The sequence below is a fragment of the Myotis daubentonii genome, chromosome 3 (assembly GCF_963259705.1).
Source record: "Myotis daubentonii chromosome 3, mMyoDau2.1, whole genome shotgun sequence".
NCBI classification, from domain to species: Eukaryota; Metazoa; Chordata; class Mammalia; order Chiroptera; family Vespertilionidae; genus Myotis; species Myotis daubentonii.
Window position 1 is genome coordinate 2,632,103 of NC_081842.1, and position 22,348 is coordinate 2,654,450.

General features: G+C 57.8%; 1 protein-coding gene across 5 annotated transcripts in view; it reads right to left on the bottom strand.

Annotated features, from left to right (window-relative positions):
- Nucleotides 1–22,348, bottom strand: part of RUNX1 (RUNX family transcription factor 1) — a 193,375-nt gene that overhangs the window by 59,320 nt on the left and 111,707 nt on the right. For all 5 annotated transcript variants that reach the window (XM_059686397.1, XM_059686395.1, XM_059686393.1 and 2 more), the window contains one exon: nucleotides 16,853–17,009. In XM_059686397.1, the coding sequence (XP_059542380.1) occupies nucleotides 16,853–17,009 (157 nt within the window). The remainder of the gene's footprint in view (nucleotides 1–16,852; nucleotides 17,010–22,348) is intronic.

Consider the following 22,348-nt stretch of genomic DNA (forward strand, 5'->3'; position numbering starts at 1 on the left):
ACTGAGGACAGGCTAAATTAACAGATTCTCTGTATTTCAGAAATACTCAATGCTGGTTGGTCTTAAATCTTATGTTTCAATGCTGGATGTTGTTAGAGGCGCTCATGGAATTGGCCAAACATCACGTATAGTCAACACTCGGGCTACGGAAATGCAGCGGACAGACGGGGGAGACGCAGTAGGTTCCGGAAACAAGTCTATGCCATACATTTCCCTCCGGACACGTCACTTCACTGGGAGCCTCAGTGCCCCCACCTGGGAGATGGGTACGCAGGTACCTGGTGGAGTTACTATGAGTCAAACCATCCACACTGAGTGTGCCGCACTCACTGTTATTACTTCTTTTTCTCTGTTTCCCACACCCGGACCCTACGGTTTGACTAAGCGTGATGGTCAGGCCTCCTAGGAACACCCACATGACAGACTTTCTCCTTAATCGTGTGGCATGAAACGGAACCAAAAGAAATGAAGACAAAACATGCCACCTATTCCCCCTCCTGCTCCCCAAACACTTCAAACCCAAACCGTCTTCCTCCCCGAGTGAGAGAGAGCAGTGCCCTCGCTGCTCCGCCGCCTGACAGAAAAGGCCCAGGACACGCCCATGGAAGGATCGTTGGCCACGGCAGCCGGTGATGATCGTGCAAAACCCCACCCAGCCACGGGCTAGTGCTCCGTCTATTTAAAGCCGACGAGAGCCAAGGTCAGGGCTGGCCTGTCTGGCAGGCGGGGCGCGGGGTCACGGAGGGCCAGAGCCCGGGAGGCACCCTGAGGCCAGCACCCCCGCTCCCTCCCCATCAGCCGCCTTCCCTACTGGGAGCCCGAGGACCCATGGCCGCAGGCACTCGCTGTCCTCAGGACACCCTTCCGATGGGTGGCACCAGGCGACGGCCCGGGTTGGTTTCTTCCCCAGCGCGGAGCTGCGTGGAGGGACGGAAGGAGCCCAGTGGGGGGCCCGCGGTGGAGGCTGCGCCCAGAGCGGCTGCCATCTCGCTCTCGGTGTGTGGCTTTCGAAGAACCAGTCAGAGGAGCAAAGGCAGCTGCCGCCCTGGGTGCAGCCCAGCCCCCGTGCCCTCTGGGCATCTCGGCCGGTCTGTCCCTCTCCGTCCACCACCAGTTACTGCCTCCAGCATCCAGACGGATCCCACAGCCTGGTCTTCTCACGACCACCCCTCCCGCAGCCAGAACCCCTCCTCCCAGTGCCTCTCGGAAGCCACAGCGGGCGCTTCTGCTCTGGGCCTTTCTCCCTCCGCCACTCCACCCCGCCAGGCTTCCTGCCACCGCCAGGCCTCCTGCCACTGCCCCGCCTCAGTCTCCCTGGCGGCGAAGGCGGCGCCGTCACCCATCCCAGGTGTGCATCTCGATGACCAGCTTGCTCTGCGGCTGTGACGTCGTCCCTGTGATCCATTAGGATGTCGGACTGAATGGGGTTGTGGCTGTACAGGCCGGAGGGGGTGTCCTATTCTACACCCCCAGGGCCCCCTCACAGGAAGGTGGAGGGTAGAACTGGGGGGAGGTGAAATGAGTGAATATGAGTAAAACACTAAAGCTGTATCCGGTGCATGGCTGTCAAAGGGGTGTGCGTGTGCATGTGTATGAGTGTGTGTGTGAGTGTGTGAGTGTGTGTATGAGTGTGTGTGTGAGTGTGTGTGTGAATGTGCATGTGTGAGTATGAGTGTGTGTGTATGTGTGAGAATGTGTGTGTGTGTCAAAGAGGTGTGCGTGTGCATATGTGAATATGAGGGTGTGTGTGAATGTGCATGTGTGTATGCATGTGTATGTGTGTATGAGTGTGTGAGTGTGAGTGAGTGTGAGTGTGTGTGTGAATGTGAGTGTGTATATGTGTGAGTGTGTGTGTGTGAGTGTGTGCGTGCGTGTGTGTGTATGTGTGTGAGTGTGTGTGTGAGTGTGTGTGAGTGTGTGAATGTGAGTGTGAAATGAAAAAGACAGGACCTGGAGTCACAGCAGTGCAGAGTGGCACTGCCCAGTGACAGCAGGTGTGTGTGACAGGGGCAGGGGTGGGGGGCTCTTTCTTCAGGGGCGTCAGGAGACCTGAGCTTGTGCACAAATGGGTGCCTCTCCAGACCTCCAGCTCCGGGAGACACACCCTGTCCCGACCGACTGTGCCTCCGCCCTCCAGGTGCGGCCCTGGGTGCCCGTCTCCCGTGCAGGTGGGTGCGTGCCCTGTGTGCCTCCGCCGCCTGCAACCTCAGCCCTGAGTCCGTGACGATGCCGCTGTCTCCCAGGCCTGCTGCAGCAAACGGCCCCAAACCGGCGGCCCAGATGCCGGGAATGCATCTCGGTCTGAGGCCAGGCGTCCAAGATCAAGGTGCGGCAGAGCCGTGCCTCCTGGGAGCCTCCGAAGCACCTGCCGGCCTGGCCTTGCCCGGCGTCTGGTGGCCGCTGGCAGCCCTGACGTGGCTTGGCCTCCAGAGCGTGGGTCCAGCCTCTGCCTCCATCACCCGTGGCCTCCTCCCGCTCTTCTCTCTCCAAACCCCATGCGCCCAAACGGCTGCCGACAGTAACCGCAGGCCCGGATTCTAGGTCAGAAGAGCGGCCTCCGGAGCCGGAGCCGGCGCCTCTGGTGAGCCACAGACCGGCCGACTTCACTGCGAGTGACATTCAACCAACGCGAGTACTTGCGGCCTCGTCGCTCACAATTACAGCTCTATTCCCGATGCCCATCGTTTCATGTGCAGGCGCAGGAAAGGCCTGCCCGGCAGAAGCGACTGGGTGGGGCGCCTGGGCCTGGGACAGGGTCCGAGAGGTGGCGCAGCCCCGGGCACCCCTCCCGCGGGCTCCTGCTGACAGCTCCACCGGACGCCCGCCGGCCTGTGGCCTCCCAGACGGAGGTGCCGACTGGCGACACGGGGTCACAGGGGTGGCGACCCTTTTCCACTTCGGGAAAGCTGCCTCCTCTCCCCATCTTCTTCCGAAACGGACAATCGGGACAGTCAGCCGAGGGCGCACCGACCCACGCCGTGGCTCCGGGACCAGGGCCCGCGTTCTCCCCGCCCCACCCCGCCCGCCCGCCGTCACAGACACGCACGCCTTGGCCGGCACCTGCAGACAGACGGTGGCTGTGGCCCGGAGCGCATGTGTGCGCCAGATTCCCTCATCCTGTGACCTATGGGCCTGGTATTTGAAGTGCGTGGGTGTGGAGTGTGAACGGCGCTCAAGTGTTTTTCTCAGGCAGCCGTAGCCAGGCCGGGAAGAAGCCAGGGCAGGGGACGGGGAGCAGATCTGTGACACCCCTGCCCTCCCCCCCGAGGCCCCCTCCCCCCGCCATGGGCTCTGCAGGGGCGGGAGACAGTGGGAGAGAGTGAACGTGAGTCCCTGCAGGAGAGACTCAGGGATCCCCTGGCCGTGGCTTTGGCCTCAGGAGAGGAGCAGAGGCCGAGGCTGGAGCACGGGTGACCCTGAGCTGCTGCTGCAAGGCTCAGCTCCCGGGGCCACGCTGCGGGTCGCAGGCCTTGGGGTCGCAGGCGCCCTGCGTGGGCATTCCCAGACGAGGGAGCCAGGAAGGGGGCCACGGGACCCCCCTCTCACCCTCGGCCAGGGCAGTGGGGTTCCCGGAGGAATATACCGAGCAGCACACACAGGAGGCCTGAGTAAGAGGGGGAGGAGACGGCGGGGAGACGGCGTCATGACTGTGACCTGAGGCAGCGGGAGCAGGAGCCGGCTCTGTCACTGCCTGGAGGAAGGCCGGGGCTGTGAGCGAGCCAGCTGTGTGGCCTTGGGCAGGCTGCTTAACCTCTCTGGGCCCTCGGCTCTGTCATCTGTGAAATGGGGAGTCCTTCCCTCTCAGTGTTGTGCAAGTTCAATGGAACCCTGAACAGCAATATCAATTTAATGACCACCAAAGACAGAGCAACATGATCCCGCCAGCCCACGGCTGCGGGCGGTCCCGTGTGGAGGGGCTGGGGTCGGGGGCGAGGTGTGCGTCAGGGCTCTGCAGGGCGGCGGGACGGAGCCCAAGACCCGCCAGGAAAACCATGCTGTCTACTGACCTTGAAGTTCAAGTTCGCTCCTGCCCCGCCCGCTGGCGACCTTTGCAAGGCACAGCTGTGACTGGCTGCCGGGCTTTCTGAGCCAGCCAGGCCCACGCTCCCCACGGGACATGTGTCACCCCCTCAGTGCCGTGTGGGCACGCAGACGCCGGGGCGGAATACCGACGGTTTATTCCGTGGGGAAGGTCCCCGCGAACGTTCCCGGACGCTGGCTGCCCCACAACTCCAAGGCCCTGGGGCCATGACCTCCTGCAGCCACTGTGGCCGCATACAGCCACTTCCCCGCCTGGCTGGGCCTCAGTGGCTGGACCTCAGGACGGTGGCAAACGTGCTCCCTGGTCCCCAAGGGCCGAGGGAGGCGAGAGGATTGGAAGGGAAGACGGCCACTCCAGCCCTGGCCGGTGTGGCTCAGTGGATAGAACGGCCTGTGGACTGAAGGGTCCTGGGTTCGATTCCCATCAGGGGCATGTACCTCGGTTGCAGGCTCCTCCCCGGCCTGGGCCCTGGTTGGGGCTCCTGTAGGAGGCAACCGATCGATGTGTCTCTCTCACATGGATGGTTCTCTCTGTCTTTCCCTCCCTTCTACTCTCTCTAAAAATCGAGGAAAAGCCCTAACCGGTTTGGCTCAGTGGATAGAGCGTCAGCCTGCGGACTGAAGGGTCCCGGGTTCGATTCCGGTCAGGGGCATGTACCTGGGTTACAGGCACATCCCCAGTAGGGAGTGTGCAGGAGGCAGCTGATTGATGTTTCTCTCTCATCGATGTTTCTAGCTCTCTATCCCTTCCCCTTCCTCTCTGTAAAAATATATTTTTAAAAAATTGAGAAAAAAAATATCCTCAAGTGAAGATTGAAAAGAAAAAGAAAAAAAAAAAGAAGGCGCCGTCAGTTCATTTCTTGCTCAGGAGCTCAATGACAGGTAGGCGACTGCGCCCACCGTGGCCTCACCCTCCTCACCAGTGCGTCCGAGGGGCCGCCCTCTCACTCCATCCTCTGCCATTGTCTCCCCCCCACCCCCGTCCCCCCCCTCTCCCTGGCCTGGATCCAGGCCCGCCCATCACCTGGGCCGCCCTCTCACTCCATCCTCTGCCATTGTCTCCCCCCCCCCGCGTTCCCCCCACCTCCCCCACCTGGATCCAGGCCTGCCCATCACCTGGGCCGCCCCAGAGCCACTGGGTGGCTTCTGTCACCCTCCTTGGGGCCGGTCTGGGTCCTAGCCACCTCCTCCTTTTCGGGCAGTTTCCGTGGGATGTGAAACTTGCCCGTGGTCACGCGAGGGAAGGCTGTCCTCACGGGGACCAACGGCCCAGGGGACTCGCAGCTGGTGAACCCCAATCTCAGCGCTGCCCTCCCTCGCGCCCCCTGCAGGAAGGCTGTGGAAACCCCAAGACTGCGAGGAAGGAAAGTCAGAAAGAATGGCAGCTTTGCAGAGCCCAGGACAGCAGGGGCGGCTGAGGTTGCTCTTCGCGGTTCCGGAAACGCCGCAGGGAGATCCCGCCTGTTCTGACACATGGCGCCGGGTCTCACTCTGATCACGGATAACCAGTATTAACCTCAGTGTGCCCTCCGCTTCCGGGAGAAAGCTGAACTTGGGGTATTTTTCACGAAATGCTTTTAATGTATAGTTCTCGCTTTTCCACCGGAACAGCCTGACCGCCCACAGTCATGCGTCTGCCCCCCTCCATGTCCTTACCCAGCACTCCCCGCGATGTTGGAGGGGGGAGCTCTGTCACTAGTCACCTGGGGGTTTCTGAATGGGGTACGGATCCTGCCGGTTGCACGGATTTCCTGGGTTCTCTGCATTGAAGTTAATCCACGCGTGTGTTTGCAGACGCTCTATCCACCCGCGTCCGCACGGGCAGAGGCAGACAGGAGGGAGGCCCAAGCCACGGGCGCAGGGATGGCCCCCACGAGCCCACCGGGTGCCCGGTGCTGAACATACACACCTCCGTCTCCATAACACAGCGTTTGTTTGGAAGGATGGGTTGGTTGGAAAATTGCCGTTTTCCTCAGAGAGAACCAGAGACATGCGAGCGTGTTCTCGGAGACGGTCCGTAAAGGTGAGATGTCTGAGGGCGGGATAGCATTTTATTCTCTGCACCTTCTGATCCGCGGCCAGGGGACAGTTACATGGATCCACGAGCTATTCTGTCAACCCCCAGTGGACGGCTCCTAACGGCTGATTTCCCCCTGAAGGCGCGGCTCTCCCTGCTCCGCTCAGGTGGGGCCGGCCTGCCAGAGGGGTGACGGCGGGCCATGCGCTGAGCCCCGAGCTCCGTGCTTCCTGCGACTCTCACTTCCTTTCTCCAGATTCATGGTTCCTGTCATGTCTTCCTATTTTGTTTGGTATCACAGGTCTGAGTGTCTTGGGTGAGGAACCACATTTTAATCCTTTAAGTGCAAACACCCCCAAGACTGTGAACTCACCACCTCTTCAGGCCGAGCCCACGCCCCGTGGCACTGTGCTTCCTGGGTGGTGCGCCCAGACGGGCGTCCAGGCACCTCCCAGGGCTGACCCCGTCCTCACCCTGACCCTGCTGTGCCTGCAGCCCAGCGCTCCAGACACACAGCCCAGCAGCACGGAGCCTGTGGCAGACACCGAAGGATGGACACTGAGAAGGGTAGCAGCTCGGGGCCCAGGCCCACTCACCAGCTTCCCGCCCCGGTGGCGGTGGCGGTGGCGGTGCGGGGAGCTGGGAGGGCAGGCGGGTGCAGGGCAGAGCGGGAAGAAGAGGGAAGCTCAGGCAAAGCTGGGCGTGCTCGGCGGGACCTGTGGGGCCTGACTCCCAGGCGCAGGGACATTTACGGGTGTGGGGGTGCCAGTTGGGCCCCCGTCTGAGGCTGCCCAACAGGAGCAATGGGCGCTCTCGGTCCAGACTGGTCTCCGAGCCCCTAGGCGCCCCCAGACGCACTTCCCACCTCCAGTCTGCGATCCAAGTATCTTTTGCTTTTCTTTTTAAAAAAAAATATATTATTATTGATTTCAGAGAAGGGAGCGGGAGAGAGAGAGAAACATCAATGACGAGAGAGAATCATTGACTGGCTGCCTCCTGCACGCCCCACACTGGGGATCGAGCCCACAACCCAGGCTTGTGCCCTGACCGGGAATCGAACCCTGACCTCCTGGTTCATAGGTCAGCGCTCAAGCACTGAGCCACACCAGCTGGGCATCCAGGTATCTTCTCCACCGGGTCAGTTCCCTCCTTAGCGCCTGCTGGCAGCTCTCCGTCTCACGGGGACTAGAGCAGGCTCGTCAGGGGCGTGGGGGCCTCCAATGCCTCTCCCACAGGCGGGTGTGCAGCCCCCACCCCCATTCTGCCTTCTCCTCTTGGACACTCATCTTGATGGCCCCACCTGGGCGGCCTCCTCATCACCCCAAAATGTCTCAGCCGAGATGACCCCTGCCCAGAGAGACCCCTTCCCTCTCCACGAGGTCACGCCTATCCCCGCGCCTGATGCTGCTTCGCTGCCAGCCCCTCTCCGGCCCGAGGCCGTGGCTTTGCTATGGCTGAGCTCTGCGCCCGCAGCGAGCTCAGTGCCTGGCACACAGTCGGTGCTTGTGCAGGTCTGATGATGAATCAATGAGCTGGTGGATGAAGGAACGAAACGCCCTCATGAAACGCCCTCTGGAGACAGGCCACAGCCGCCACGGAATCACCACGGACACTCCCCCTCCTGACGGGAAAGGGGTTGGAGCCGTGAAGCTCACGCACCAGCACGGGGAAGGCCCGCTCCATCGCGTGACCGTCCGGAACGATGGTTCCCGTGTTTGCCTGTGAATATTTATGAAGTTCCTGCTGTGTTTGGGCACTCTCACTGGACACTGGACACACCATGCCAAATCCTTACCAAGGAGGAGCAAGCAACAGGAAACCCGAAGCTCCAGCTTTCCCAGCCGGCGACGCGTCCCTGGGCAGGTGACTTGACCTGTCGGAGCTCGAGGCTGCCTGACCCTGGGGCTGGGGGCGCCATGTGGGTGCCTGGGGTGAGACGCACGTGGGCGGTGCTCTGGAAGGTCTGCTCGGTGGCCCTGACTCGGCAGAGCACACGCCGGGAAGCTCCGTGAGCCCCAGACCGACAGCAGCGCCACGGACAGCAGCACCCCGCTCCCGCTCCTCTGCCCGGAGCCCTTGGGTGGGAAAGGGTTATGCGCGGCGGCGGGCGGGCCCTGAGGTTGCAGGTGGGCGACGGAGGAGGCGACATCAAATCTGCGCCGTAATCGGAAGCACCGCTGTTCATGGGAAAAGCCCTCCCCGCGTAGCCCGTCCGACTCTCGTGTCCAAGCGCTCCTGGCACGCAGATGCGTGTGATTCCTACGTGCCCCGCTTCCCGCTCGTACTCAACACCAAACGCTGCGCTTTCACAGGAGGCCCAGGGGCCCCCACAGCCAGGCACCCGGCAGCCCCGCATTCTTCCCGCCGGAATCGCGGGCTCCCCCCACGCTTGGGGGAGGGGGAGCGGTGCCAGGGCAGCTGGCCCTGGACCGTGGCCAGGACATGCCGGCATCCCCGAGGCCATCTGAAGGCGGTGTCTCCGCGTTTGCAGAAACTGAAAGCGAGCATCGTGCCCGTTTCTGCTTTTGTTTCTTTGGCCACAGACACAGCACTGACGCCCCTGGATGCTCCTTGGACAGGGACCCGGCTGCACTGTTCCCGAGCGCTCCGTCCAGGGCCTGGGCCCACATCACAGCAAAGCCATCGTGTCCCCGTGGATATTTCGCTGATTTGTAATAACAACAAAGAAACACACATCTGTTCGTGACGAACCTGCGGGTCTTTGGAAGGAGAAGTGGGCATGCTTGCAGGATTCACTCCATGCGCTGGCCTCAGTCTGCCCATCTGTGCAATGGGTGTGACCGTGCTTTCCCACGTGCCTCGGAAGGCAGCCAGGGTGAATGTTGCTAGATGACGTGTATGTCAAGACTTGGGAGGAAGAGCTGCCTGCCCCCCGGTGTTCTTCCTTCTGCAGCGAGAATGGCGAGGGCAGAGGAAACGGGCAGGCGGCGGTACCACGCGGCCCGCTGATACAACCAGCGCTCGCTTTCCCAGGCAGGGCCTGTGCCAGGCGCTGGTCCAGGCCCCGATGAACCACGTGGGAGTGTGCCAGGCCAGAGCGGGTCTTGTGTCTGAAGATTCCCGGGCGTCCGCCTGAGGGGCGTCTGGGCTCATCGTCTTGTCTTCGCCGCGGTGCTTGGGGCTGCGTCACCGCCTCTGTGGACCGAGGCTGGGAGCCGGGGCTCTCCCGTGGGGCTTCCGGAAGCCAGGAGGCAGGTGGGGTGGCCACGCAGAGGCGGCTGCCCGAGGACCTGCCCAGGGAGCCGCCCGCAGCGGCCCCGCCTCGGGGCAGGGGGATCTCAGACTCTCCGCGGGCGCCTTCCCCGAATCTCAGCGTGGAGCACGGTGAGGGCAGCACGACGTGCGGGGCCGGCGGGGCCTCCAGGAGAGGGAGAGCCGGCCTGTGTGTGCCCGCGGCCCGCAGCCCCGGCGTCTCCGCTCCTCTCCTCCCCTGCGTCCCGTTTTTGTTCCAGCCCTTTCCCGGGCTGCCAGGTGTCCGTCAGCAACGCCCAGCAGGGCCTGGCTTTTAGTCTTTTGCAGGTCGAGGGACACAGTCCTCCGTGCTCCTGGGTCAGAAGCTTTGGGCGGGGGAGGGACAGGCGCTGAGCATGGGGAGGCCAGGCGGGCACGGGCCTCGCCTCGGAGGGTCCCCTGGACCTGCCCCTGTGCGACGTGCCTGTGGGCGCCACAGGACTGGCATTTGGGCTCGGGTGGGTGTCTGTGGGGGGGCTGCCCCGTGCCTTGTGGGATGTCGAGCAGCACCCCTGGCCTCTGCCCACACCCCAGCTGTGACACCCAAACTGCCCGCAGACATGCCCAGTGTCCCCTGGGGGGAGCCGCTGAGTGAGACCCCCACCTCTGCTCTCACTCCTCACCCCCCACTCCCCCCGTCAGAATTGAAGAGGATGCCACACACCAGACACGAATAGAACACGGAGTGCCGCCTGCGCTTGGACAGTCAACAATAACAGGCAGACGGATACAGGAGACCCTGGCTACACCTGCCCGGAGCTTTCAAACAGGATGAGGAAGGTGGACCATCGGAAAGACGTGGTCAGGTAGGTACCGGGCACTCCACTCAGGGAGGCAGACAGAGCCCTGGGGGTAGACCGTCCTCATTAGTTGTCATAGATAGACAAGTAGATAATAGACAGGTGATAGATAGGTGGCTAGATGATAGGTGATAGATAGATAGGTAGGTAGATGATAAATAGATAGATGATAGATAGGTAGGTAGATGATAGATAAGTAGGCGATAAAGAGATGATAGATCTGCCTGTACTAGGTACAGTGGTCTCAAACAGAATGCAGGAGAAACATCAGTTAAAACCCCAAAACGAATGCCTTGAGCAAACTGCAGCTTCCCCTTCCACCCAGCCCGCTGTGGGCCGAGCTGAGCCCCCAGGTCCCTGCTCACACGCCCATCGCTGGGCGCTGCGGTGCCTGAGCCCGGGGAAGGCGCCTTTGCCGCACAAGGAGACTCAGTGGGCCACGCTCCACCCACCGGCCGGCCTCCCATTAACGGGCCGGAGTGTCCGGGACCAGGGGTGGGGGGCAGGTAAGAGGGCTCTCCGGTCTGGACGCCCACACGTCCCTAATGACAGCCTTGGTCTCAGGGTAAAAGCAGGCATTACTCTAAGTTGCAAAATACACAGGAAATTCACTACCATCTTCTCTGGGAGAAGCGCAGCTTAAGTGGCTCCTAGCGGAAGGCCTGCTCCCCAGGAAGCAGAGCCCAGCACCGGCGGCAGCGCAGGAGGCCGGCTCCGAGAGGCCCGGGGGTCACTGGGTGATGGAGGGTCCCCAGCTCCCTGACGCCCTCGCTGAGAAAGCTCAGTGACCTGAAACGGAATTCCTAAGTGGGGTGCCCGCCCACCCCATATGGGCTCATAGAAGCCTGGCCCCATGCTGGGGCGCCGTCTCAGTGCTGAAGGAACCCGCGATCACCCCGTTCTCCACACCGACCCAGACGCTGAACCGAGCTCTGCTGAACTCGGGGCTCAGCTCTGGACCCACGGGGCACAGGCGCTGCCCGAAGCCGTGAACGCACGTTGACAAACACAAAAGCCTTGAGCAGTGATCTGCTCCCCATGGGCCAGCTCATGAAACCTGCGTATTTTTAAAAATATATTTTTATTGATTTCGGAGAGGAAGGGAGGGGGAGAGAGAGAGAGAAGCATCAAGGATGAGAATCACTGATCAGCTGCCTCCTGCACGCCCCCTACTGGGGATTGATCCTGCTACCCGGGCATGTGCCCTTGACCGGAATCAAACCCAGGACCCTTCAGTCCGTAGGCTGAAGCTCTATCCACGGAGCCAAACCGGCCAGGGCAAAACCTGCGAATTGGAAAGTGTTCACAGGCCGCTCATTAAGGCTGTGCTGCTCGCTCACTAGCTTCTGTTAATTGCTTTCTTTGGGCTTCAGACGGGATGATGTTATTAGCGTGGACTCCGTCCTCAAAGACACTCTGCTCCAAAGTCATCTCAGTGGAGACACGCACACACGCAGCCCACCGGCGAGACGCCCGACAGCTCCTTCACAGCACGCAGCCCCTCCTCACGGCCGGCCCACAGCCCACGGCGAGCACAGACACGCCCTCAGGGCACTGAGCTTGCTCACGATCATCAGCAGAAAAAAAAAAGCCCCCAGACAGGACACCATCTCTCTTTTCAACAAGTCATTTTTCTTTAAAAATATGAAAAAAGAAACACAGAATACGTTCTTCCATGAGCAGCCTTCTCCGCCCCGGCCGGCCCTCGCCAAGCGGCACGGAAAGGCCATACACGCTGATTTATGGAAGCCGGGCAGCCTGCGGCCGCTGGCCGGATCTCTGTTTATGTCTGTGATGCTCGCTCGCTGCCGAAACAGGAAGCCCTGAAATCACTCAGCCCTCGTTCTCTCCGAGGCGCGCTCTGACCGACAGCCTCCGTCCCCGGCCATCGCCAGCCTGCGGGCAAGGGAGGGGTGGCGGGGGGGGGGGAAGTCCAGCTTCTGCCCACGGACCCGCAAACATTGTTCACCCTCATAACCTCAATTTCAAAAAGCAGTCTGACAGCCTCGGCCATCCCGACACCCCATAAAGTCAGCGAGGGACATGACGGGAGCGTGCGGCAGGGCGCCAGGCCCCAGCAGGCTGCCAGCTGCCCTCTCCCACCCCTGCCAGGGCCTCCGGGGGCAGGGGCGCTCCTGGAGGGGGGCAGGGGTGGAGCCAACCGACGGTAAGAAAGTGTTGTTACTGTTTTATTGGGAAACGTAAAACAGAGGGAGAAACCTGATCTGAGAGATGAACTCCATCTCGGAGCTCAGCCTTCGACCTGCGGCTGCCCGAGGTGCACGTACCCCCGATGGGCCTTTCCATCCGTATCTGCCCACACTGACGTCCCGGAACAGGCGTCGGGGTCTGCGTAGTATTTATTGTAAAGGGCACATCAATCACAGACAAAAAAAGGGGGGGGGATAGGAGAGCTGATTTTAATACAGCTCATGCCTGGTCCTGGACTGCGGCGGGGAGCTGACCGCCAGCTCCCACCTCCGGCGCCACCCTCGCCGCCATCCGGGCTGCCCCGCTGCGGGAGTCCGTCTGTGTGGAGCAGAGACTGACTCCGGTCCCACGAGGCCACCGGGATTCGGGCCGTTTCTCAGCAACAAGCGCTCCGTGAAGACAGGCTCTGTCCGCCCGGAACCCCTGTGCTGAGCGCACCTCTTCCTTCCACCACAGCTTCTGCCTCACCTGACAGGCAGCCCGCCCCCCCCCCGCCCCCGCCCGGCACCGTCCCCCCAATCATGTGAAACAACCTCCGAGTCAGAAACATCCCCCATATATGCAACAGCCCGACGGTGCGGGCAAATGTTACGTCTGGGAAGACGTCCCCAGTAAGAATGTGACGAAGGAGCCTCCTGTTATAAGGGCGCCGGGAGGGGGGACTGTTTTGAAAGTGGGGGAGATGAAGGTGGCCAGGGAGGTCAGCACACCCCCAGACCCGCCCGGAAGTCCGTCCCCTGGGCACAGACACGCGGCCTCGCCGGGCTGCTGTGCACCCACAGGGCGACTCTGAGGCCGGGCCGGAGCTGTGCGAGGGGCGCCCTCCCCGTGGCGGGATGGGCCCTTTTCCTGCGCGAGGGGCCACGGCAGGCACACTGAGAGCTCGGGGTCTGCAGCTCAGCCTGAGGGAACCTGCTGTCCTGCACGCACACCAGGCCTGGCAACATGCAGACAGCGGCCGGCAGCACGGGTGCCAGGGGGGTGCGTCTCTCTCGTTCACTGACGGGTGCGCCCCCAGTTGTCTACAGCGCGCAGCGCAGAACGGGGCGGGCCCCCCACGGCCCAGGTGAAGGTCTGAATCCACAGGTTCTTGGCTTGGGGGGCCCATGGGTCCCCGGAAGCTCCGGCATTAGCTCCGGCGGACCCAGAAACTGACTTTGCACAGGACGCCTTGGGAGAGGGCCTCCAGGGGACTTATGTTCCCGACAGATGAGAAGTCGCATCCTTAGGGAGGTAGGAGGATCTGCACGGACCCTCTTCCCTGGTAGACCTCCTGCTCGGTTCTCAGTGAATGAACCAGAGCTGGGGCCCCGAGTGAGGGGTGAAGGACTGGCTGGGCCGGAAGCATTCCTGGCTCTCCCGGCCAAACCGTCTGCAGTGTCTGTCGCTGCAGCCGCGATGCCCCGCTTACACCTGCAGACACCCGTAGCTCCTGCCTCAACTGCCGAACTGCTGGTGTAAACTGCTAATCAGCTCTGCCATCGGGAGTCCTTTCGACTCCGAACGCCCATTTTCTGGGGGCGGGGGCGTCCCAGGGCGAGCCGGTGAGTGTGAGCGCTCTGAGCAGCCACCTCTCCGCTCCTGGAGCTGCCGCCTCATCTTCGCCAGGGAACCGTCCCCCTCCGTGGGACCTCCCTGTGAGCGCCAGGAAACGCCCAGGCCGCATACACCCGAGCAAGATGTGCCACTGACACGGAGCACACGGAGGGGCGGCAGGGAAGGAGGAAGGTGGGGGCGCCCAAGCCCTCATCCATGGACGTTAGGGGACAGGGTAGTCAGCCAGGCCGAGGCCGTGAGAGCCGGACGGGCAGGTTCTCCCGGTTGCAGGCTGAACTTGAGGTTAGAGCTGCGCACCTGGACCTCAGCCAGCGCCCAGACAGATCAGTTTTGCAGAACAGAAAAAAAGCACAGAAAACCACAAAAACCCCTCCATGTTCGGCCTCCGGCAGCTTCTCCGAGGCTCCACAAGCTCCCCGGACGGCAGCAGGTAATGAGAAGGGAGCTCCTCGCTCTCCCCTCACTGGGAGCTGAGCCCCAGGCCCCGTGGAGATGCCGGACGCTGCCTGGGGACAGAGTGCGAAACTGCACGGAAATGTCTGGATGAGCCAACAGCCCGGGCCTCCTTGGCCCCTGTGGGGTGTGTCCATGCCAATGACATGTTTATAGGCACATTTTGAAAAACAGAAAAATCATCTTAAGATCACTTACAAAAAATAAACGTAATGAAACTTTTAAAGGGCACGGTTCCCTGTGGAAGATTGAGGCTAATTGTCCAAATGAGAGAGAATCATCTGCTCTCTTCATAATGGGAAGCAAATTACAAAAAAAAAAAAAAAATCTGGCAGACGTTGAGTCGACACTCACGCCTGAAAGAATAAAATCGAGCTGCATTTTACGACTGTGGAGAGAAATTCTGGGACAAACAGGGCCTTCTGACAGCTCAATTTTGTCTGGTAGCACTGACCAAAAAAAAAAAAAAAAAAAATTACTCAAGCCCAACAGCACACAGGGTAACCTTAACGGGGCCAGACGTTCAATTAGGGCTCCTGTGGTTTGGATTCCTGACTATCACTCACGGGAAGCAGACACCGTGCAACACAGATCCTGCCCACTCACGGCGCTTCAATTCATCGTCTCATTCCAGGTGACCAGAGACAGCCCAGCCTGGGTTGTAGCTATGTTACTCCGGCTTTTATGCAAACTCAAGGGCACACTGGCATGGACCGGGCAGCCGACTGCAAACAATCCACGCCTTGGGGAAACAGCTCCCGGCTCCCCAGGTAAACACAAGCACCTATTAGTCACCCACTCCAACCAGAAATGGCCAACGAGACGAGAGACCAGCCCCCAACGCCAGAAAAGGAAGCAGGCTGCTCTCCAACTCTCATTCTTTCTCATCCACCCACCGGCTGTGCGTGGCCACAAAGCCACCACGGAGCTTCTTGTGGAAAAATGTCGCTGGCGTTGGCCACTGAATCGTTTCCATGACTTTTTATCACCCAAACCTGACACACAGAGCCACACGGAGCCACACAGAGGCACGTGATGCTAATATCACTTTCTCTGGAAAGGCCACCAAAGGTTACCCAGCTATGAAGTCCTAAGAGTGGAAACCCACAAGAACGGAGCGGAGATTGCTAGAGCCGGGCTGGTCGGCACGGACCAGGAGGTGGGGCCTTGGTTTTTATTGGCTTCGCACCCACTCTGCCAGCTACTCATCCGAAGCCCTCAAGATGTTTTCTAAACACACATCTCTGAATCATAATGTGAGTTCCATTTACTGAGAGGCGGGGACTTTTAATAGAACAAGTGAACCCATTTAATGACTTATGCTGGTTTACCTGATAGCATCCCTCATGCTTCCAATCAGTGGATATAATTTTCTTTGCATTGTCCTATTATTAACATAGTTAGGGCGATGAACATAGATTTTCAATCATGTTATGTTTTTTAAATTACCCTCACTATGATTCTATTTTGAAAACAATAGCCAAACACCCCTCCCTTCACCATCTTCCCTTCTCCAAACTAATCAAAACCCCTAAGAACACAGATTTCCTTAGATTTTTGAATGCCTTCATAAAGAGTAATGATGACCCTTGTTTAAATGTCCATTGGTTGTACCTTTACTTTTTTAGCACAACAATCATCTACTGTTATCTGGGTGTTTACCTTGTCTTTTTACTATACTCAAAATGATATTTTTTTCTATTATAAAAATTAGATTTTCAAAACAAATGATCCCGCCTCTGTCAATTAAACTTCTAGTGCTTACTGCTATTTATAAGTGTGACGTGGGTTCTTACAATACAGAGAAAACACAATATTTGAAAGTAAAAGAGATTGCAACGAGCCAACAGCCACTCCTCTTCCTGCTCTCATATAAATAACACCACACACAGAACTGCCCGGACCCAACGGTTCTCCTGCATCATCCAGTCTTTCCTATGGTCAGTCCCGGACATGTGAGCTGGGCCAAACCCTTCAAGCGAGAGCAAGGCACCCACATTCCATGGACTAGGAAGTCATATTCTGTCAAGCTTACCAACCGCCATTTCTTCGCATTTTACCATAAAAGGGCAAGCTTACCTGAGGCCGCATTTCAATAATCATGCACGGCCCCTCCCTTAAAATTATTAGATGTGGTCACCTGAAACCCCATCACCTGCCACAGGGAGCACACGGGTACCAAGTTAAGGGCTCCCATTATAGAGATTTCTGATAATCATCAAAGACAGAACCCCCGTTGAATAACCCTAGTTTTATATTTTTACACTTTCATAAAGAACTGAGGGGTTTCCTCGAAATCCAAAACTCATGTTTTACATGCTGCCAATCAGAAAGCAATAATGTAAAACTAGATTCTGTTAAAAATGTTAAATTCTAAATTAATATTTTTAGAGGCTCGATGTAGCAATAATAACAAGAAAGACTGTGTTTCTAGGGAATCCCACCACAGAAATATCTAGAGGTTTTGAAATTTGGGTCGGTTGCCATGTAAATAGTTTGTGATTCAAGTTCAGCTACCTACCTCTTCCACTCCGGCCGACAAACCTGAGGTCATTGAATCTCGCGACTTGGTTCTTCATGGCCGCGGTGGCGTTTCTCAGTTCGGCTGAGTAGTTCTCGTCATTGCCGGCCATCACGGTGACCAGCGTCCCGTCCGGAACGTCCCCGAGAGCCACCACCTACACGCCAGTCAAGGGGCAAATGCAAACATCAGGAGTGTCCTAAACCGTGATGTTATTTACGGAAAAACTGCACAAATAAATGCATGTTACGTGACCCTTGCTAGCTTGCACACGAATAGCAATCCTAAATTAAGCAAAACGACAGAAAAGTTAGTGGCGGGAAGCTCTGTGTTTAAACCCGTTACGCGTGGCTAAATATAAATCTCCAAATCCTAAGAAACTGACGTAGGGTCAGGGCGCTCGGCTGGGGCAAGACTGCCTTCAGCAAGGACCTGGCCAAGCCATGCCTTCTCCTGAACACGCAGCGCTCTCAGCTCTCCAAGTCTGAACACTAGGAGGTCTTGTTTCTGGAAGTTTACAACCTAGCCCATCTTCCTTCCACTTGTCCAGGCCTCGCTGGCCGGCCTGCGCGGGCCAATTGACTTGTAGTGTCTAAACTCATTTCCCTAAAATTAAATCTGACCCTTAGAACCGAGAGCGGAGGATTCCCGAGTGACCGAAGCTGCCCCCTGCAGTGCACCTTGGAAACCCCTGCTCACGTCTACACTCCTGATTTCCATGAGCGGCGAGCTGGGGCACGCCAGGCAACCCCTGAGACGTGCCCTTTGCTATGGCTGAGACCAAACCTCAGCCTCCGGGGGGAGGCCCGCTGTCCGGCGCCCCTGCGACCTCAGGAGGGGGCCGTCGCCGGTGTGAGCTTTGAGTCTCTGAGGCGGCCTCACTCCGCCCGCACAGGTGCCTGAGGGTCCTCCCCCCGGCCGACCCCAAGGAGGAATCCCTTTCATGTCATTGACCGGAAATGGATTTCCTATCGGGGCTACTGAAGAAAGCGGGCAGACACATCGTGTTGAAGCTCAGGTAACAAGAGAGCGGTCATTTCAAAGGAAAATGGCCCAAGGAGGGCAGCAGGAAGGGGCCTGCGGAGGAGTGTCCATGTCTGGGTCATCGCTTGACCCTCTGGACACAGTCTTGCTGGCCTGGACCTTTACCACAGCTGCACTGCCACTGTTGCTGTTTCTCCAGTGACCTCAGAGTTTCACACCCAAAGGCCTGAGCTTTCCCTGTTCCTGCCATTTCTGGGCTCTACCCTGGTTCTCTCTCTCTCTCTCTCTCTCTAGTGGAATCTGTGGCGTCCATCCCAGTTATAGACACAGTTTGGCTGTTTTTGTTTTCCAGTCCTGGCAGTCGAGCATTCGGTAGCGCCCACCTCTCCTGTTCCCACCTCCCGGTTTTCCCCTGAGAATTGCTGGGTCATTTTGGCCAACACCTTCCCGTGCAGCCTCCTTTCCCGTCTGTAAGGAAGGCGCCATTGGCTCGCTCGCCCGACAGCAAAGCCACGTTTCTCAAAGTCCCGTCTCCGTGGCCCGCTCAGTGGTCATACTCCCCCGGGGTCCGCCAGTGTTCTCATTCCCCAAGATGCTCCAGCTCTCGGGTTCTTGGGAGCACGATGGAGAATGAACCCCGTGCTGGGCGGGGCGGGGGGCCCCCCAAGCAGCAGCCCTCACGCGGGAGGTGGGCACCTCCTCACCTACTCATCCCACTCGCAGTCACCTGAGGTCTGGCTCCTTATCTTTCTTTCCCATCCTTTCCCATCCTTTCCATGCAATTGGTGGCCATGTTTCCTACACCGGAGGTTTAAACACACAGCTATTTGTTCCCCAGGCACCCTCTAATTAGGCATTTAGTTCCCATTATAAGTGTGTGTGTTGCCATTTAATTAAGAGCAGTAATATAACAACTCCCTTTTGTTTCAAAAAACATCATTGAAATCAATCTCCCCGATCGGTTATTTAGTTCTTGCTGCTATTTTTTCGATGCCCACGAAATGTGCTTGCTTTGTTCTTCACTTAAAAATTTCAGGCTCTTAAACATGTTTCCACTTCTTTTTCTTTCTCGCCGTTTTCAGTTCCCCGTGTGAAATTAGCTCAGAGTGTCGAAATGTCTCCTTGAACACGCATTTTTACTTTCTCATCCCCCTCTCCCTGTGGTGACCCGGCTCCTCGATTTTAATGCAACATCCAGGGAGCACATGGGGGCGGGATCCACCACATGGCTTTCCGGCCGAGCCACTCATGCTCAGGGCAGGCTCCGTGAAGAGGGGGAGATAAACAACTGCTTTCCAACTCCCCAAACCTGCGGCAAGCCTCCCGCCTCCCGCCTGCTCCCTGCACAGTGCTCTGGCCGAGGCCTCGCTCACCGTCCACGCCGCCCTCGGCAGTAACTGCCTGGCTTCAGGAGGTGGTGCCAAGTAGAACAAACAGAGCAAGGGGACCATGGCGGCCAACTAAGGAAAGATGGTGGAGGTTGGGATTGGAGACAAAAAAATTAGGAGTTTAACTCCTACCCTTCTGGTTTTAAAAAAATGCAGCAGGAATCAAAGAGAATTGGGGGCTCCAAGATCACTTACGTGGCCTTTTATTGATCTTGGAGGGATGTGTTTTTCCATGTGGGGAAGGAAGAGACTATTAAATCCAGGAAAATCATATTCATTTAGATAATGTATAGCATCTCATGATCAACAAACGCCCTCAGACTAGGTAAATTTTTTGTTCAATTTAAAACTAACACGCCTGCTGCTTTGAAAGATTTTATCATTGATAAGCAAATATAGAGGGAATATTAAAAAAAAAAATCTAACTTTAAACAGAAAAACAAAGCGACGGGAATGGAGAGCGGTACACAATAGACGAGGAAGCACAAACATTTTCATTCTAGCGCAGACCAAACAGGCAAGAAGGGACTTGTTGGCCAAAGGGTATCTCGTATTTTGTTTTACTTCTCTGCTTTGAAAGTATCAGGAAGTTGGGCAAAATATCCACCCTTTACCCAGCGACCGACCCACACTGCTCTTGGCCCGGCTGCTCACGGCTCGAATTAGGCTGAACTTGCAGTTACAACTCATTTATTTCAAAGCCCTCATTTCCTAGCGTTTCAGAGAAGGCTCTGAAGTGGAACCTGCAATCCAGCCGCGATGACATCTACTGCCAAGCTCAGGACGGCGGTCGCACCCACGGAGGCATGACCAGTTTCTTTCTTATGGAAAGAAGACTCCACCAGCACCAAGGCCTCTGAGCTGGCGGAAGGCGTGTCTGTGCTGTGCCTTCGGACTCGGTGCAGCGGGGCCTAAACGGACTGTAATGTTACCCTCGTACAAAGCGTGCCCGGCGCCTCGCCAACAGCTCTCCAGGCTGCCCCTGTACAGAAGGGGTGACTAGCAGAGGCAAGGTTTTCTCAATAGTCCACTATACTGCTCTCCGACCCTAAACAAGGGAGGGGTTCCGTGGGGGCAGGGGGGGCCCATGATGGGGTCCCGGATAAGCAACTGGGATGATTTTCATCTATTTTAAGGGAAATCCATCATTTTAATCTCCCTTTAGTTTCAAAGATTAAAGCCGAGGGCTTCAGAAGACTCTGGAAGAATGGCTTAGCCGCTCTTTTCGTCAATATCGCCAGGCTTGCTCACCGGTTCACATTCCCCCCCCCTTATTACAGGGAACAGCGTAATTCTTTCCTGATTAACTTATTAGAGGGATTGTCTGAGGCTTACGTACAGCCCAAATTGTACAGGAACGATTTCTGGGGAAGCAGCCTGGGAGGTGGTGGGTGGGTGGTGCGGATGGAGCCCGGGACGTGCACACCGCGCCCTGGCCTATGGGCTGAGCTGCCTTTCACCCGCCCCCCCCCCCCCCACTGCTCCCTCCTGAGAGCCTCTGGCTCCTCCAGCTCTGGGCTGAGCAGGTTCCCGCAGGAAGGGGCCCGACTTCTCTGCTGTCCTTTCCCCCAAGTGCTCTCAGGACGCAGGGGGGATCGTTCCCAGAGCTCCCTGCCTAGATCTTGTAGTCGCCCACCCACCCTCACTCAGTACAGCAACTTGGATGAAAAAAGAGCAGTCAAAAGTCATTTTCCAAAGGAAACCTCTGTGGTGAGTAAGGTTTCTGCTAAATAAACAAACAAACAAACAAACACAAAAAACAACCCCTGGAAGCTCATGAAGCAATCTATCTGATTTTTTCCTTCTTTCAGAAGGAAAGGACTACGTCCACGTGGTGGCTTGAGAAACTACAGGCTCCAAGTCCTGCAGAGTGTCTAGTCATCACCTAGTTCTGGGCGGGGGGGTGGGGGTGGGGGTGGTGGTGGTGGTCCTGGCAGAGCAGGGAGATTCAGAAGCGACCCTGACTCACCCCAAGGGAAGCCACGGACCCCTGCGTGTGGGGCGCGGGGGAGTGCCCAGGCTGCTCGCTGGCCTGGCTCCATCCCTCCGCTCTTATCCGAGGGACACCCAGGGCCGGGGACTTCAGGTCCCTCTCACAGGGGACTTGGTCCTCTCTGGGAGCGAGGCTCCGGATGGGAAGGGATTAGGCGATTTTACATGGGAATGGGCTCCTGAGCAAATCCAGATAAAGGGAGGTGGGGTGGGGAAGAGGCCAGGCTGGCCCACACCCCTCAGAAACTCTCTCCTTCAGGAGACAGAGGGCAGGCTGCAAGCTAGAGGCACAGCCAACAGCACATTTTGTTTTGCTTTAGAATCAGAATCGAAGTCTGGAAGGTGCATAAAGCTTAAAAATAGAGAACTCCGACAGCACTTTGCAAAAGAGTGAACACCCTTCCTTGTAACTAGATCGAGATCCCACAAGCCCTGGAACCATGGAAAGCTGATAGTAAATTCATTTCCCCTTAAAGGGGACAATAATTTAATCAGATTAAAAAAAAAAGAGTAGCTGCTCTTTACAGCTTTTTTTTCTTTCTTTCTTTTTTTTTTCCACCTGCCTGCCTTCGCCCTTAAAATGAACAGGAAGTGATTGGAATGATTGCACTGAAAAGCTGACCCTGCTGAGACCCACCCAGGACAGAAGAACAGAATCCCCAAGGCCGCAATTAAATTCCGGAGGCCGCTGCCAGAGCGGTGGAGTGGTTGTTTAAAAACTCCGGGGTTGTTTATATGTCCCCACCGAAGGCCAAGGTTTTTAAAAGCAGCTCAAAGCAAGGGCAGGATCTGGGGCTGGGGCTGCTCAGCTGAAGGTGCCTGGTCCGCAAACAGGAACGCGGGCGGATTAGACCCCGATTCCCTGACTGCCTTCCGCTGCCCGGGGCTGGGCTTAAGCTAGGTGAGCTGAGAGATAACGCCGCTCGGGACGGTTCCAGGAAAAGAAACTGGATTCGCTCCTTGAGGCTTCTGGCAGGAGCAGGCTGGAGGCTTGCAAAAACTTCAAAAACTTTCGCAAACTTAACTGCCCGCTGGTGGACTTTGGACATGCTAATTGCTACAGGGATGTTCGAGGGGGTGGGGAGCCCTGACAGTTCTCTGGGTCAGTGTGTCTTCAGGGACCCATTCCCCC